Genomic DNA, 18,085 nt, shown 5'->3' with positions numbered 1-18,085 from the left:
ACACTTGGGATCCACTCTGGCTCACGGGAGATCCTGTGCTGCTTGGCCACAAGGTCCTTATGGGTGCTCAGAGAAGTTTTGCATGGATGTCTCAAGTCATGGTTATGAAAACATTGCCATGCACAAAACCAATGGCTGCCAAAGACCCCCCAGGTAGAAATTTCACATGACAATAAGTCAATAGATCAGCATACCAAGCGAACTTGGTTTTGTGGGTCACCATACCAAAGCAGCTAGGAACTGCTGAGATAGCATATGCAGGAACAAAGGAAGCTGAATTATACAATGGTCTATGAAGCTCAGTACTGCCTACACTGACAGGCAGCCGCTCTTCAGGGTTCCAGGCACCTACCACTAGCTACAACACAACAGAATCAGACACACAGCATTGGAGAAAACCAAGAGACAATTGCATCTCTTCTGGGAAGCCACTGGAAGATGTTTATGGACCCTCAATCTCTCGGTGTCCCCCACCCCCCTGCAAGCCCATCTGTTTGCTTGGCGGAAAGATTAGTCTCCCAGGCTCTCTCTTTTGTTTGTCCCAGTTTGTCCAGCTGTAATTGTGGGCTTTTATAGGGGCTTCAAAAGGCCTCCCCTCTCCAACCCTCTCCTCCGCACAACCCCCCCCCCCCCGTAGCCCGTGCTAACAAGATGGCTTTAATGCCAGGATGAGAACCCAGCAGCATCCTTGCAGGGAAGGAGGAAGCTTCTGGGGTGATTCAGAGCCCAGCCTGAGGATGGTTTTGCACATTGTTAAAAGCAAACGCACGCACGCACGCACGCACACGCGTGCACACACACACACACACGAATGAAACACAAGTCATCTTTTCCAGCAGAGCTGCACATTGAAGAAGTCTCAGGGATGATCCATCACGCAGCCACGTCACATCCACACCAGACCATTAAAACACACTTCTACTGGTTAAGTTGACACACAAACTCCGGGACAAGGACAACTGTGACTTTAAGGAAGAATGGGAGCTTTTTACAAATTATCTAAAAAGACAACAAAAAGAACTGGACTCCTTGGCAGGGTTTGAATAAATATACACAAATATATTGGTTGATAACATGATAGATAGTTAATGTAAGGATATGTACAATTTTATAACATGCAGGGAATAATATGTGCTGAGAAATCAGAGAGAGGAGCTGAGGGAAGTCTTGGGGTGGGAGGAAGGGTTTGAAGGGGGTGGGGCGGAATAGTGAATATGATAGGTTTTGATAGTTGGTATGTTGAAATTGTCTATGGAGTTTTCTTGGCAGGGATACTGGAGTGGCTTGCCGGTTCCTGCTCCAGGTGGATCACATTTGGTCAAAACTCTCCACTATGACCTGTCCATCTTGGGTGCCCTGCATGGCATAGTTCAGAGCTTCTCTGAGTTATTCAAGCCCCTTCGCCACAGCAAGGCAGTGATCCATGAAGGGGTCCATACTATTGGTTCATATAGTTAAAGCTATGGTTTTCCCAGTAGTGATGTATGGAAGTGAGAGCTGGACCATAAATAAGGCTGATCGCCGAAGAATTGATGCTTTTGAATTATGGTGCTTGAGGAGACTCTTGAGAGTCCCATGGACTGTGTTGTAAATAAAAATATGCCCTTTTCCCTTATGGGGTATCCAAGAGCCCATATAGAGTCCTTACATAGGTTCCCTATTGGTAGGAGAAAATAACAGAGGCCAACCAGAGAATATTGAGAAGCAAAGCACATATTTTTATTTACAACAACTGCAAGAAGATCAAACCTATCCATTCTTAAGGAAATCAGCCCTGAGTGCTCACTGGAAGGACAAATCCTGAAGCTGAGGCTCCAATACTCTGGCCACCTCATGAGAAGAGAAGACTCCCTGGAAAAGACCCTGATGTTGGGAAAGATGGAGGGCACAAGGAGAAGGGGACAACAGAGGACGAGATGGTTGGACAGTGTTGTCGAAGCTACCAGCATGAGTTTGACTAAACTGCGGGAGGCAGTGGAAGACAGGAGTGCCTGGCGCGCTCTGTTCCAGGGGGTCACGAAGAGGCGGACACGACTAAACAACTCAACAACAACAAGAACATGTGGAAATTATTAATAAAAAACAAAAACAAAACACACACACGCTTCTACCACTTAAGAAGATAAGAACACGAGAAGAGATTTAAGGAAGTCCATTTCAAAGGCTTGGAGGAAATCCTGGCTCAGTGGTAGCACATCTGGTTTGCATGTCGAAGGTCCCAGGTTCAATGCCTGGCATCTCTGGGGAGGGCAGAGGAAAAAACCCTGATAGGAAATCGTAGAGAGATGCTTCCAGTAAGAACATAAGAAGAGCCTGCAGGATCAGGCCCGTGGCCCGTCTACTCCAGCACCCTCTTCTCCCAGTGGCCAGCCAGTGGAAACCCACAAGCAGGCATCAAATGCAAGAGCAACTCTCCCTTCCTGTGGTTTCCAGCAACTGGCATTCAGAAACAACCGTGGAGCAGTGCCAGATTTATGTATAAGCTAAACAAGCTATAGCTTAGGGCCCCACTCCCTTGGGGGCCCCAAAAAATTTAAAGGGAAAAAAACCTGGATGTACATTTCTAAAATATAAGATAAAAAACAAATAAAATAAAACCTACATACAGCAACAGTGTTTTGTGTTGTGTAGGCTCCTATTTTGTTATGTGCAAACGGGACGCGGGTGGCGCTGTGGTCTAAACCACAGAGCCTAGGGCTTGCCGATCAGAAGGTCGGCGGTTCGAATCCCTGCGACGGGGTGAGCTCTCCCTTGGAAGGAGGAAGGTAGGGCTTGTGATGAAGGGGGTGGGGAGGGGAGGGGACCACTGACCCCAGCCAGGCGAATCCTCTCTTCAACGCTTAGCACATGCTTTTCACTAAACAAATGTTAGGTAGTTGGCGCAAATCTTCTCAATGTGTATTCGCTTTGTCCCTTTGCACAGAGAGAGAGAGAGAGAGTTGGATATCTGACAACCCCGGCCCGATTTTGGCAGCTCCAATTAAATTGAACATCTAGAAAATCACAGCTCAGATCATTAACACATGTCTTTGTCTGGCTCTCCAGGAACAAAGAACTCAGATTAGTACCCAATAGAGTTGCCAACTTTTTTTAATTGACCCCTGTAGCTGTGCCTTAATAGCGGTGTGGAAGTGCCAACATTAGCAGGTGATAAGGACTTTCACCAGGAGGGGAAATGGTGGTTTTTTTGTTTTTTGAGGTTGAGGGGTCAACAACTAGAAATCTTGGGGGAAATGGAAGTACATTCAGCTGATCTAACTCAAACTCCTTTTATATTTTAAACAACGTAAAATGCATAAATGCATAAAATTGCATAATTTGGCAAGCCGACGAAACGACTCTAGAGCGATCCGATTCATGTTTACTCAGAAGTAAGACCTACTTAGTTTTAGTAGCGCTTTCTCCTAGGTAAGCGCACAAAGGATTGAAGACCCCCAAAGGATATATGCCTTAGTTTCGTGCAAGGAAAAGTGCAAATATACCCAATAGGAGAACGAGAGGGAGCCAGCCAGCTGCAGCATATGATACCTAAGCACCTTCATTTTCCTCCACATCAGAGAATCATAGAATTGTAGAGTTCGAGGGGACCCCAACGGTCATCTAGTCCAACCCCCTTGCAATGCATCCAACCTCATCTTTGATTTTATGATTCTGCGATACGATTTTCCTGAGAGTCTTTCCCACTGAACACAGTAGGTAAACACACATCGAACTGCCCTGTAACTCACCCTGACATCGCATTACCGAAAGCAACGGCCCCTTTCCCATATCATTTAGGGTCCGGTCTCTTCCACGGCTTCGGAGATTATTTTCTGCTTCCATCTGGTGGTGATTTTCCAGAACTGCTGTGCGGAGAAACCTCTGTTGAAAAAAGAAGGGGGGGGGGGGAGGCTTTCTTTGGCCTCCCCGATTATGCTGGCGGACCCAGAGCCATGGCGTTACGAATTCTGTGGAATCCAAACTGCCATATAAGAAAATGCAATATATAAGAAATAGAAGAAGCAAGAAAGGGGGGGGAAAAGGAAAGAATGATTTAAAATTGTACAGCATCGAGTACAGAGCATCGCTGTTACTACAATAGGCAGACAAATACCGGTAATTAGGCGGCCCAGGAATACCTTCAGCGGTTTTCAAGTGGTCCACAGGGAGGAAAATGAATGGGAATCACTGCCTGAATTTCTGAGAATTTACACCCAAATGCAGGGCCGGCCCAAGACATTTTGGCATGTAATGTGGACCCCAAAATGATGTCCCCCTTTCTGCCAGGGAAGAAGGGGTGGGGGAAGATCGGGCAGATGATAGATTTTTGCAAGCTTGACTGGTGTCATGTACCACCTGTATATCATTTTCATAATATTCTCTATTAGGGCATTACATGCCGTAAATTTCATACTTGTGGTCCACAACTGTTCCCAGTCAGCAAACATGATATTATGTCCAACATCTTTTGCCCATTTAATCATAGCAGATTTGACCGTTTCATCCTGAGTATTCCATTTCAACAGCAAGTTATACATCTTTGACAAAATCTTAGTTTTAGGTTCTAACAGTTCTGTTTCTAATTTTGATTTTTCCACCTGGAAGCCAATTTTCTTGTCCAAGTTATATGCCTCCATTATCTGATACCCCCTGTGAATTTTGTTGCCTGAGGCAATAGCCTCACCTTGCCTCTTGGTTGGGCCGGCGCCGCCCCAATACACCTGTTGGCTTTTAAGGTGCCGCAAGGCTCTTTTTGGCAACAGACTAACGCAACCAGCCCTTCTTGAATCTCCAACGGGAGGCTGTTTTCAAGCCTAATTGCTTCATGGGTGGAGAAGCGAGGCAGGCAGGTTGAGGGCCAAATAAAGAGTTCCTGGGGGGCACATCCGGCCTGTGGGCTGACAGTGCCCTCCCCTGTTTTCCAGCAACATCTTTCTTGCATTCTCTTACTAGGAAGTCCTTTCCGAGCCGACACCTTTTTTGAGGGACCCCAGGATGATGGGGTGCATTTCATTTTTTAAAAAAAAATATTTTATTAAGGATTTTCTTGTTTTACAGAGGTGTAGTGCCTCGTTTTTGGTTTGTTTTTTTCATGTAACATTTTTACAAATCCATTTCATTTGTTGAGGCATTAGGGGGAGAAGAAAAAAGAAAGAGAGAAGAAAAGGGGGGGTGGAGAGAGGGAAGATGGCTGGGGGTGGGGTCGGGTGGCGGTGTTTCTATTATGTTTAATGTGTGTAGAGTTTGGTGTCAGCGTTGTTTGTGTTGTTCACTTGTGTTCCTTTGGTGGTGAGAGAGGTTGAGGTTGGCCTAGGGTGTGATTGTTTGCTTGTGATTGGCTGTGGTGATCTTTGTTTTCGTGTGTGAGTGAGGTGGGTGGGTGTTTTGGATCAGGTTAGCCATATTGATTTGTATGCTGTTGGTGGATTATTGTCAATGTCCTGTTGGGCTGTGTGTGTAATAAAGGGGAGCCATACCGGGGTGAAGGTGTCTTCTTCTGTTTGTCCCCGTGTCAGTTTCAGTTTATTAGTTAATTTTTCTAGTAGGGCTGTTTCCCATACTATTTGGTATCATTGGTCCATGCTTACTCCTGACAGGTCTCTCCAGTGTCTGGCTATGGTGTTTCTGGCTGCTGAGATGGGGTGCATTTCAGAGAAATCCGGAGGCAAGCTCTTATGTCCAGACTCTCTTTTTGCAGGTGACAGCGGTTTCAACCAAGGTATAGTGAGTTGTGACTAAGGCCCCTTCAGACCCCTCTAAGTATCCCTATTTTCCAGGGACACCCCTGATGTGGGAGCAGCCACCCCAGTTTCTGATTTGATCCCGGAATGTCCCACTTTTCCTTAGGATGTACCTCTTTTCATTGGAGAAATGTTGGAGGATTTAGAGTTATCTGACCCCCGAGCCATCTGAAGGGAATCCTTTATAGGTATGTTTAATGTTTTATTATGTTTTTCTGTTTTTATTATGTATTATTATGTATTAAAGTCGTACCTTGGCAGTTGAACACCTTGCGAACCGAACGTTTTGGCTCCTGAACTCCGCAAACCCAGAAGTGAATTTTTCCAGTTTGCGAACATTCTTGGGAACCCAAATGTCTGACCTGGGTTCCAAGGCTTCCGATTGGCTGCTGGAGCCTTCTGCCGATCAGAAGGTCAGCGGTTCAAATCCCCGCGACGGGGTGAGCTCCCGTTGCTTGGTCCCTGCTTCTGCCAACCTAGCAGTTCGAAAGCACGTCAAAGTGTAAGTAGATAAATAGGTACCACTCCGGCAGGAAGGTAAACAGCATTCCCGTGCGCTGCTCTGGTTCGCCAGAAGCGGCGTAGTCATGCTGGCCACATGACCCGGAAGCTGTACGCCGGCTCCCTCGGCCAATAAAGCGAGATGAGCACCGCAACCCCAAAGTCGGCCATGACTGGACCTAACGATCAGGGGTCCCTTTACCTTTTTAATGTCCCCATGCGCTGCATTTTTAAAGCAGCACCACGCCGCTTCAATCCTGGGAACTGTAGTTTTTCAGGGTGCAGGAACCACACTTTGTTACAACTGAGGGAATTGCACCCTGTGAGGGGAAACTACAGTTCCCGAAATTCAGGGGGGAAGGTTGCCATGTGCGTCAGTGGTGTATTAAATGTTTGGGGTGGGTGTGACCTTCCTTCCCGCAGACACCCCACTGCAAGATGTGACTCCTGTCACGTCCCTACCCGGACAGGATCCCATCCGCCGTACTGCCTGTGGCAAGAGGAGGTGGTTGACCTCCCTTATCTCTCACCGCCCACTCCTGAGCGGGTGCCGGCTGCAGCTGGGACAACTCTGCAGCCCTCTCCCAGTTCCCGGGCAAACCATGGGACAGACGGCGGGGGCAGCCCAGGTCCCTTCCGGCTCTCAAGGTCGCCGATCTCACAGGCCTGGGGCACATGAGAGCGGAGACGTACCAAGGTAAGCGTGGAAGTAGCTCTCTAGCAGGGTGGCTCCTGAGAGGCGGCAGGAGCAGAGAGGGGGTTGGTTGTTTGCTTGGCTTGTCAAACAGGCACTTGCTATGGAACAGGGCAGGCCTCTGACGGGAAGCACAGTTTGCACTGTGGACTGTGTGCCACAGGCAGGCTGAGCTGGAGGACAAGAAATTCCGCAGGGAATTCCAAATACGCAGGGCATGCCAGAGGCCGGGTGGAAGGCCTCTAGGGTGGTAGCTCAGTGGCAGAGCGGCTGCTTGGCATGCAGAAGGTTGCAGGTGCCTGGCATCTCCAGATAGGGCTGAGAATGTCCCCTGCCTCAGGTGACCAGCTGCAAATATTTCATTGCATTTCATTTCATTTCATTTCATTTCGTTTCGTTTCGTTTCGTTTCGTTTCGTTTCGTTTCGTTTCGTTTCGTTTCGTTTCGTTGCATTGCATTGCATTGCACTGCACTGCACTGCACTGAATTTATACCCCACCTTTCCCCCCAAGGAGCACAAGATAGTGCACATGGTTCTTCCCCTCCTTATTTAAGGACAGACGAAAGAAACCACTCCTTCACCCTGGGACCTCATTCCCTCTGGAGGCAGGATGGCCACCAACCTACCTGGCTTGAAAAGGAGGATTAATTTATGAAGGAGGCAGCTGTTGATGACTACAGTCGTCCCTTGGTTTTTCGACTTCTGAAAATGTTCGAAAACCAAGGCACGGCTTCTGATTGGCTTCAGGAGCTTTCTGCAGTCAATCGGAAGCCGCGCCAGCTGCGTTGGACGTTCGGGTTCCAAAGAACATTTGCAAACTGGAATGATCACTTCTGAGTTTGAGGCATTCGGGAGACAAAACTTTCAATTTGCAAGGCGTTCAACAACCAAGGTACGACTGTACAAGCCAGGATGACTATGCTCTGCCTCCACAGCCGAAGGCAGCGATGCTTCTGAATGCCAGTTGCTGGAGAAACCACAGAAGGAGAGAGTTGCTCTTCTGTTTGGGTTCCACTGTTTGGGTTTATCTGGCTGGCCACTGTGAGAACAGGGTGTTGGATCAGATAAGCCATTGGCTGGGATCTTCTTCTGTTCTTAAAAATGTGGTCGAAAGGTCTAGTGCGTCAACACAGCCTGTGGCTGGTGGGTATCCAAAGCTGTTCAGAGCACCAGGAGAACTGCGCTTCTCCCTGTGAAAGTCATCATGTCTGTGTCCGTTTGATAGCTCAGTCTGGAAAGAGCATGAGGTGGGAGCCCTAACCTCAGGGTCGTGCGTTTGAGCCCCACATTAGGCAAAAGATCCCTGCATGGCAGAGGGTTGGACTAGATGGCATTTGGAATCCCTTCCAAATTTATGATTCCATGATTTGTGACCCACCCTGCGACCTCATGGTGCAAGGAGAGTCAGGAATCATAACGATGATGATGATGATACAAGACTGGGTGGACTCAGGATAAGGCAGCTTTCTGGGTTGCTACGATACGATAATCTTTATTGTCATTGTCCCATACAGAACAACGAAATTGAAAAAATCTACACCAGACATTCAAAAACCAACAAGCCTGCTATCCCAGCTATGCCAGCCTAGTTAGCCCCCTAAAAACTCTGATACCCCGTAATTAAATACAATATACTCCCATAGAGACTACCTTATACTGCGTTTAAAACCAAAATCGTATTTGAACAGAAACTGTTTCTCAGGTGGCTAGTCCTAGTCTTTATAACGCTGTACCTTCTTCCAGAAGACAGAAGCTGAAAGAGACCAGGCCTTTGGCAATCTTCACAGAACTTTAGCTTAATGGTTGCCATCAATCTGATTTTAACTAGTTTTTATAATGAAATGTTTTTAGAATGTTGCACTAATTTAATGTTGTTAGCCGCCCTGAGCCCGGCTTCGGCTGGGGGGGAAGGATATAAATTATTATTATTATTATTATTATTATTATTATTATTATTATTATTATTATTAATTTCCGGGGTGCGCACTATCCTGCACTATCTCTGCAGCTTTCTTATGGCACCTGGAAGCATAGATTTGATCCAAGGTGGGAAGAGTGCACCCAATTATTCTCTCTGCATGCTTTATAACCCTGGACAGCATTGTTTTTTCCCCTGACCGTGCAGCTCCCAAACCACACACACAGACCATAAATTAATATACTCTCAACAGTACAATGGTAAAATGCCATCAACAGGTCCTTTGCGATATTATTTTTCCGGAGGATTCTCAGAAAATACAACCTCTGCTGTGCTTTCTGCATCAGGTCTCTGCTGTTTTCTCCCTAGGTTAAGTCATCTCTCAACTCCTTTCTCTCTTTTTTTGCTAGGTCTTTTGGAACAAGTGGATCCAGACTAGGGGAGACTTGACGGATGCCAGGCTCTTCATCGCAAGGCTATGTGAGCCCAGCTCCAGGTTTCGTGGTGCTCACCAGAACCCCCCAATTTCACCAACTGCGGCGAGCAGGCGCAACAGGACTGTGCATCTGGCCCCGAAGCACTAGGAACGGCCACGGGAGAGAATGAACCTCTTAATCTCAGAGGCGTGGCATCGAGCCCCACGCTGGGCAAAAGATTCCTGCACTGCAAGGGGTTGGACTGGATGACCCTCGGAGGTCCCTTCCGACTCTACGATTCTGTGAAACTCTCGCACTAGGGAGCCAGCTCGCCAGCCAGCCGGCCTTGTCATTCCTTGCCTCCTCCGTCAGCCAAGGAGGAAATGTCTGGAAGTGGGAAGTCTTCCTGAAGGCTCGGGCTTGCTGCTCGGAAGCCGTTGACCAGAGGTCACCAGCAGCTTCACAACAGGAAGCCGCACGGCGCTGGCTCCGAGGTGCCGGCAGCTACGCAGAAAGCCCGCTGGAGCCCCCTTGGCCTGCCCTCGTGGCTGTGGCACCGTTCAAGACACCGTCCATGGAAGCCAGGCGGGAGCTGGGAGGCAGCCGCTGTTCCCTGGCAGGAAGATGCTGTGACAAGGCGGCTGCCGGCTGGGCATGGAGCTGAACCGTGAGTGCTGGGGGTCTCGGAAGACACAGGCAGGACCCCTGGGGAGACCGGCCTGTGGGTCAGCCACACGCCCTTCTCTGCTGGAAGCCCTCCTTCTCCCCAGTCCTAGATGGCTGGAGGGAAAGGCACTCTGTGCATGGGCTGGAGCGAGGGGTCTGACTCTGGCAGGCCGGGCTGAGTCTCAGGGGCTGTGGATGGTGTTGCCTCCAGTCCAGAGCGTCCTGAGAAGGAGCAGGGGTTGATCTAGATGGCCCTCAGGGTCCCTTCCAACTCTACCATTCTATCCAGGACTTCCTCTCTGCTATGGATTTCCCCAAGGACAAGTCTTGGTGTTACACACAGCAGCGCCTCTCTAAAAAGCAGGGTGGTGCTCCCTCCCCCCAGAAATGTTGCTTAATTGTATGCAGATGCATGCTCATTTGACTAGTTCCTTAATTGACAAATGGTCATGTGGGTCATTGACTAACAGTACTGCCAAAATCAGTCCTGCAGAATTTGGTGGGGCTTACTCGTGAGTGGCTACAAGACTGCAGCGTAAGATTTAGTTCATTGGGTGACGTCTTTTTAATTAGCAGAGGAAAGAACTTGGATCCTGTTTTGTTTTCATGAAGCCCAGTTCAGGCCAGCGGTGAAAATTCTGGAGAAGAAGTAACGAAACTGAAATTGTTATTTCCAGAATCGGAGTGGGTGGAGAGTGCTGTGCCTGAAACCTTCTCCCTCTCCTCTAGGTGACCTTTCCCTCCACCTCAGATTATGAGATCTGCTTAAGGTTTCTCTGTGCTGAGGGCCAGGCTCTCTGCACATGCTCAGAGGCACTTTTGCAGCCTCACATGTTCAGCTGCTAAACCTTGGCGTTTGCACAACGCACCATTTCAGAAATGAAGCCGGGTTATCTCAGCTTCGGATACAGCAAATATTAATACAGTACTGGAAGGTGTTTGAACAGGAAGGAGAAGGCACCCACCCCTTTGTACACTGAACCAATGATGTCTGAAGTCCATCATCCTGGTCCTCTATTCATACACAGAACATTTTTTTTTTCTGGGTCAAAGGAGGTGTGTGTGTGTGTGTGTGTGTGTGCACATACAATCTCTGTGTGTAGGAAGCAAAGGTGCTTGTTATGTCCTTGTCATCTGCCTGATAGCTCAGCTTCGGAAAGGCAATTTTAACTGGGAAATGGACTGGCAAGGGAATTGCGGAGTCTGTGGACAGCTCCTTTGCTCGCAAACTCACCCTAATTCAGCCTCCCATTACCTGGGGCATGTGGGATGTGAAACACAAGAGCAGTCAAGTACAACATTCCTAGAGTGCACATGTTTACACATGGGGAGGGATGTTTGTCCAGCCAGCAGGTAAACTTCCTGTTTCCTTCTGGGCTGGGACAGACTTCCTCTGCATGTGACTAGAGGTGGGTGTGGCCTCACCTGTGCAGGTAATGACAAAAGCACAGGACAGGGCAGCCATCTCTCTCTCTTTCACCACATGCATCGAAGACACAACATCTACTGAGCGAAAGATGCCCTCTTGGCTTCCAGCCAAGAGAGGACAAAGGGACTGTCTTCTTAAGAGATAGATTCCAAGTGTATGTTACTTCATTAAGCTAAGTCTGCCTTCTGGGATCTGATTGTGAACAGAATGTGAGTAAACTCTTTTTATACTTTTGTAAAAGACTGTGTCGTCTATTTTATGAGGGAATAAGGGGAAAATACCAGAACAGTTATTATAGAGGCTTTAGCGAGCCTGAGCAAATGCAGCCACTGCAAATTTAAAAGAAGGGAATGTTACTCTGCTGAAATTGTGGAACACAAGTTGGATAAGGATATAATCAGACAATATATCCTCTCCTGCATCCCTGAACATTCCCACAGGGCAGAGGGTTTCCTTGTCCCACCTAACTTTATCATCATTATTCATCACATTTATATCTCAGCTTTTCCTCCATGGCTCTCAATATGGTGTCCGTGGTTTCCTGTCCTCCTCATTCAATCCCCGCAAGAACCCTGTGAGGTAGGTTGACCTGAGAGGAAAGCCCAGTGTTAAATGAGGAGGGGGAGAACCTCTTTGAGGAGGAAGGAAGGAAGGAAGGAAGGAAGGAAGGAAGGAAGGAAGGAAGGAAGGAAGGAGGGAGGGAGGTCGGTCTAGGGAGCCTACCTGCCAAGCTGATTCAGAGGGTACCAAACATTTGGCCATCTATCCTTTTGTCTCTCCTCCCTCAAACCTCCCTTAGGGCTCCTCCTTCTCCTCACTGTATTCTTGCTCTGTTTGGACCTGTTTGAGATGAGTCCCACCAGGCTGGTTTGTGACAGGAGGCTAATCCAGAAGTACATCACCGAAGCCATGGACTTGGAGGACAAAGTGGTAAGCAATGCCGTTTCACTTCACCCGGGCAGAGCCTTGGCATGTTTTGCTGGCTTCCATAGACTTTCCTTAAGGTTACACCACTCACCGAGTGGGTGGCATGTGATGGGTGGCCCAGAATAATACTCAGAACCGTCCAAGACATTTTGGCGCCTGAGTCAGACCCCAAAATGGGGCCTCCTTTCACCCCACCAGAAAAGAAGGGGTGAGGGCAGATCTACATCAGGAACGAGGGAGAAAGATTGATACTGTGACCTGCTGCCTGGTGAATCCTGCTGCCTGAGGCAACTGCCTCACCTTGCCTCACGGGTGGGCCGGCCCTGATAATACTGCCCAGCTGCAAGGAAGGACACCGTTTATTTATTTAGATTAACCTTTCTCAGTCTAGTGCAGGGTTTCCCAAACTTGGGTCTCTCTCCAGCTGTTTTTAGACTACAACTCTTATTATCCCTAGCTAGCAGAACCAGTAGTCAGGGATGATGGGAATTGTAGTCCAAAAACAGCCAAGTTTGGGAAACCCTAGTTTAGTGCTTCCGAAATGTTTTGGACCACAACTCCCATCAGCCCCAGCCAGCTCAGTAGAATTTTTAACCACACAGCACAGTGTTGGGGCAGCCACTATTTCCTGTACAGTGGTACCTCGGGTTACATACGCTGCAGGTTACATACGCTTCAGGTTACAGACTCTGCTAACCCAGAAATAATGCTTCAGGTTAAGAACTTTGCTTCAGGATGAGAACAGAAATCGTGCTCCGGCGGCGCGGCAGCAGCAGGAGGCCCTATTAGCTGAAGTGGTGCTTCAGGTTAAGAACAGTTTCAGGTTAAGTACGGACCTCCGGAACGAATTAAGTACTTAACCTGAGGTACCACTGTAGTTGTGTGAATAAAATGCAGGGATATAAACCGTGTGCCTACACTAGTGGCCAAAATTGTGGAAACCTTTTGGAGAAAGTGTATTTCTGAGGTTTGATGGCTCATAACACCACTTTCTTTTTTTTTTTTTTTGAGGCGATACGATAAAATTATACAGTGGTACCTCGGTTTAAGAACTTAATTTGTTCCTGAGGTCCATTCTTAACCTGAAACTGTTCTTAACCTGAAGCACCACTTTAGCTAATGGGGCCTCCCGCTGTCGCCGCCTGATTTCTGTTCTCATCCTGAAGCAAAGTTCTTAACCCGAGGTACTATTTCTGGGTTAGCTGAGTCTATAACCTGAAGCGTCTGTAACCTGAAGCATATGTAACCTGAGGTACCACTATATATCAATGGAAAGATAATTAATGAAGAATGTAATGCAACAAGGTATGTTCAATTCTCTGTATTCTATCAAAAGCTATAGCCAAATAATCAGAAAGAGGAGTGTTTAGACAGCCAATCAGATGTCATCTCGTTTTGGCAATGATGGCTCATAACACCACTGTTATGTAAATCCATAAAATTATATATCAGTGGACAGATGATCTACAGCCCTAAACCATGTTCTTTTGGGTACCCATGAAGTTTGGCCGTAATTGCTTTGCACCTCATTTGTGGGGTGGCACTTGTTGGGGGCCAGGTGGTTGCATTTCCCCAGTGCATTTGGCCATTCCTGCCAGCTGGCCTGGTTGCTTCTCCTCTCAGGGGTTTTCTGTCCTTTCCGCAGAGCCAGTGTGAGGAACTCCCCTTCCTCCAGCAGCCTGTGCAGCTGCCCCTGGTCGGGTTCAGCCTCCGAGAGTGGATGGCAAAGACAGTGAGTATGTAAAAATGACCAACCCACCCTCTATGGGTCAAGGGCAGGGGCCTGGGCTTGTTGAGCTGTGATGGCTTTAATCCAAATGCTACAAGCATTTGACCTAAACGAAGATGCCATGGCAGGCTGGAGGCCTCACACTCAGGTTCCCAACCAGCCATGGCATCTTCTAGGACCAGGGGCCAGTGTGGTGTAGTGGTTAAGAGCAGTAGACTTGTAATCTGGGGAACCGGGTTCGCGTCTCCGCTCCTCCACATGCAGCTGCTGGGTGACCTTAGGCCAGTCACCCTTCTTTGAAATCTCTCAGCCCCACTCACCTCACAGAGTGTTTGTCGTGGGGGAAGAAGGGAAAAGGAGAATGTTAGCCACTTTGAGACTCCCTAGGGTAGTGAGAAAGCGGGATATCAAATCCAAACTCTTCTTCTTCTTCCTCTACTATGAAACTAATGAAGCTTCAAGCCCCCTAATTCCAGAGGGGGCTCAGAATATGGGCATAGCCAGGCGGGCAGGGGAGGGCAGCTGCCTCCCCCCCAAACCAAGTAAATAAATAAATAAAATACTTAACTAAAACTAGAAATCATCAGAATATCTGGAATTGAAATGCTCACTGGATGATGCTGTGGTGCATTCTAGCAACACGACTGAACGATAGGCGTGGCTTCTGTGAACTGACCAATCGCGTCGTAGGTAGCTTGGTTCTGGAACAGAACAGGGGGCTGTCCTGCCCACGCCCCAACATAAATCCTGGCTATGCCCATGCCCCAGAAATGACTTCAGTCCACATTGCTTTTTTTTAAAAAAATGGGTCTAGTAGAATCAATTTCACCATTCTATGATGTACCGTGCATATAACGTTTCCTTAATTTTCACGCCCCTCACAACTCGAAAACCATAAGGCATAGGAAATATTTATTCACTGTGTTGACTTTGACGTGTGAGACAACCCAGTACAGCAACTTTAATCAAAATCTGGGATGTGGTAGTTATTATTATTATCATTTTAAAAAGTGATCTGTTGTGGAACAACCCCATTGAAGAAGGTCACAGGGCTTACCCCAGGGGTAGGCAACCTAAGGCCCGTGGGCTGGATGCAACCCAATCGGCTTCTAAATCCGGCCTGCTGATGGTCCGGGAATCAGCGTGTAAGGACATGAGTAGAATGTGTCCTTTTATTTAAAATGCATCTCTGGGTTATTTGTGGGGCATAGGAATTCGTTCATATTTCCCCCCAAAATATAGTCCGGCCCACCACATGGTCTGAGCTGTCCACCACGGTGGACAGCTGAAAAAAGGTTGCTGACCCCTGGCTTACCCAGACCTCGTTGCTAGTCAGTGGTGTAGCGTGGGTTGTCAGCACCCGGGGCAAGGCAAGTAATTTGCGCCCCCTAACCAGTGGATTTGCGCCCCCTAACCCTAACCCCCAGATGTTGCGCCCGGTGCGGCCGGCCCCCCCTGCACCCCCCACGCTATGCCACTGTTGCTAGTTGCTCAAGCTGCAGGACCCCCCAAATTGTAGATCCGCCAGTCTAGGATACTCCATTCCGCACAGACCCTGCAACAGCCCCGGTATTCTGCAGCCAGGGATGCTTAGTCCTTGCTGGGTTGTTCTGCCTCCTAAGGCCGTCTTTCCATTTCCATTTAATCTAATCTGACTCCTGCAAGGCAACACCACCCTCTTGTGGTACTGCTTTGATTACACCAGAAGCAGCACACGGAAAAGGAGTTCGCTCTCACTCATCCTTGTCCAGCCACCAATCCCCGGGCTCTGAACCTTCTTCTTCCCTTGGGAGTTCCTCAGCTGGTTCCTTCCACCATTCCTTTGTGTCCAGCCGGTCCATGACATACTAGGATCTGGGAGAGCAGAGTTTGAATTTCCCATCCTTACGTATCTCACAGGTTTGCTGCGAGGATTAATAAAATAATAATAATAATAATAATAATAATAATAATAATAATAATAATAATATAATAATAATAATAATAATAATAATAATAATAATAATAATAATAATAATAAATTCTTTATACCCCACCCATCTGGCTGGGTTTCCTCAGCCACTCTGGCCGGCTCCCAGAAGAATATTAAAAACACGATAAAACATCAAACATTAAAAACTTCCCTAAACAGAGCTGCCTTCAGATGTCTTCTAAAAGTCAGATAGTTGTTTATTTCTTTGACATCTGATGGGAGGGCGTTCCACAGGGTGGGTGCCACTACCGAGAAGGCCCTCTGCCTGGTTCCCTGCAACTCATAGGGAGGGAACCGCCAGAAGGTCCTTGGAGCTGGACCTCAGTGTCCGGGCTGAATGATGGGGGTTGGAGATGCTCCTTCAGGTATACTGGGCCACAGGCAGGGAGAAGTCTGGACACCACCTTCAGATCTATGGAGCAAAGCTGAGATATGACCACAACAACCAACCAATAAATAAGAAATGTCAGAATCACCCAACAACTGCCCCTCTCTCTTACTCTTTCAGAACCAAGACAAAGGGCAAGAAACCCTCCGTGATCTGGCTAACTTGGTGGATGGCACAGCAGCCGCCCAAGACCAGCTGAGCCAGGGCTGCGCCTTGCCACTGCTGCAGCAGCTTTATGAGAAAGCCAGCTCCTTCCTCCTGCAGCTCCGAAACTTTGGGTGGCAGGTGAGAGGCCGAAGGGGGTTTCCCCAGGATGACAACGATGATTGATTAAATTTGTATTCTGCCCTTCATCCGTAGATCTCAGGCCGGATCACAACATAAAATACAAAATAAAAACACAAAATACATGATAAAAACAAGAACAAAAAACACAAACCAATAAACCTCTCTCCTCCCCACCCCCAAACACGTTTAAAAGTCAGCCAAGGCCTAGTTGAAGAGGAAGGTTTTCCCCTGGTGCCTAAAGGCATAGCTGTCAACCGTCCCTTATTTGGCGGGAAAGTCCCTTATCCCAGCGCCATTTCCCGCTGCTGTCACTTATTGATGACGTCCCTTAAATTTCCCGGGTTTCAAAGGAAGCAGCTCCTCTCCCTTCCTCCCTGCTGGCCAGGGAGGAGGGAGGCTCCAACTGTGTTGCTTGGCTCGTTGCTCACCCAATAAGGAGTCTAAGAACGACTGGGGGGTGGAGCTTGCATGCCTTGTGTCGATCAAATCGGCCGCATTGCCTGGGGACTCGCCTTTGCTCAGCGCTTCCCAGCAGAGAGGTGATGGTGGTTTTCCTTGCTGCATCCCCTTTGCCGGGTTGCTGCACTGTGGGAACCACTGCTTGAGGCTTCGTTTGGCTGCTGGCTGGGCTTTCTGCCTTTGGCTCGGAGAGGCTCAGAAGTTGAACATACCTGTGCTTGGAAAATCCCTTATTTTGGCTGCTGGTCCCATATTTTTGAGGCTACTGGTTCCTTATTTTCAAATCTGTAGATTGACAACTATGCCTAAAGGTGTCTAATGAATGTACTAGCCAAAACTCCTTGGGGAGAGCATTCCACAGACAGGGAGCCACTGCAGAAAAGAGTTAAAACTATGGGATTTGCTTCCGCAAGGTGTAGTGATGGCCGCTAACGTGGATGGCTGTAACAGAGGATTAGACAAATCTATGGGGAATAATATCTGCAATGCTCTCTGGCTATGTACTGTTGGAGGCAGTAGGTCTCTGAATGCTAGTTACTGGAAATCACAAACAGTGGAAGTTGTTGCACCCAGGCATGGCTCTGCTTTGCTGACCTCGATTACAGGGTTGCGGGGGGGGGGGCGGGAACTTGCGGCCCTTCAGATGTTTCTGGGTTGTGCCCGGGGGGCCTGTCTCTTTGGGTGCAGTTTGGGGGGGCCTGCAGGGCATCACGAGCTGTTGCGTCCTTCTCATCCAGCCTCCATCTGGGGCATGTCTGTTGCATCCTTCTCAGCTGCCCTCCAGGGAAGAAACAATGCTGTCTGGGGTTGTAAAGACTGCAGAGAGAATAATTGGGTGCACTCTTCCGACCTTGGATCAAATCTATGCTTCCAGGTGCCATAAGAAAGCTGCAGAGATAGTGCAGGATAGTGCGCACCCCAGAAATGATCTCTTTCAGCTTCCGCCTTCTGGAGGAAGGTACAGGGTTATAAAGACT

The 18,085-nt window shown here is 48.2% G+C and overlaps 1 protein-coding gene across 4 annotated transcripts in view; it reads left to right on the top strand.

The window, feature by feature from the left end:
* The window catches only part of THPO (thrombopoietin), a 305,395-nt gene that overhangs the window by 283,687 nt on the left and 3,623 nt on the right, over positions 1 to 18,085 (top strand). Inside the window, exons 1-5 of one of the 4 annotated variants that reach the window (XM_083504615.1) lie at positions 6,757 to 6,918; positions 9,245 to 9,917; positions 12,145 to 12,275; positions 13,918 to 14,004; positions 16,482 to 16,646. In XM_083504615.1, the coding sequence (XP_083360741.1) occupies positions 9,905 to 9,917; positions 12,145 to 12,275; positions 13,918 to 14,004; positions 16,482 to 16,646 (396 nt within the window). In that variant the 5' untranslated portion in view covers positions 6,757 to 6,918; positions 9,245 to 9,904. Of the gene's footprint in view, positions 1 to 6,756; positions 6,919 to 9,244; positions 9,918 to 11,001; positions 11,925 to 12,144; positions 12,276 to 13,917; positions 14,005 to 16,481; positions 16,647 to 18,085 lie in introns of those variants that run through there. The other 3 variants (XM_083504617.1, XM_083504616.1, XM_083504618.1) reach the window with 3 other exon arrangements.

This window comes from Podarcis liolepis (assembly GCF_965112155.1).
Source record: "Podarcis liolepis genome assembly, chromosome: 5".
Classification (NCBI taxonomy): domain Eukaryota; kingdom Metazoa; phylum Chordata; class Lepidosauria; order Squamata; family Lacertidae; genus Podarcis; species Podarcis liolepis.
This window is presented reverse-complemented; position numbering and strand designations above follow the sequence as displayed.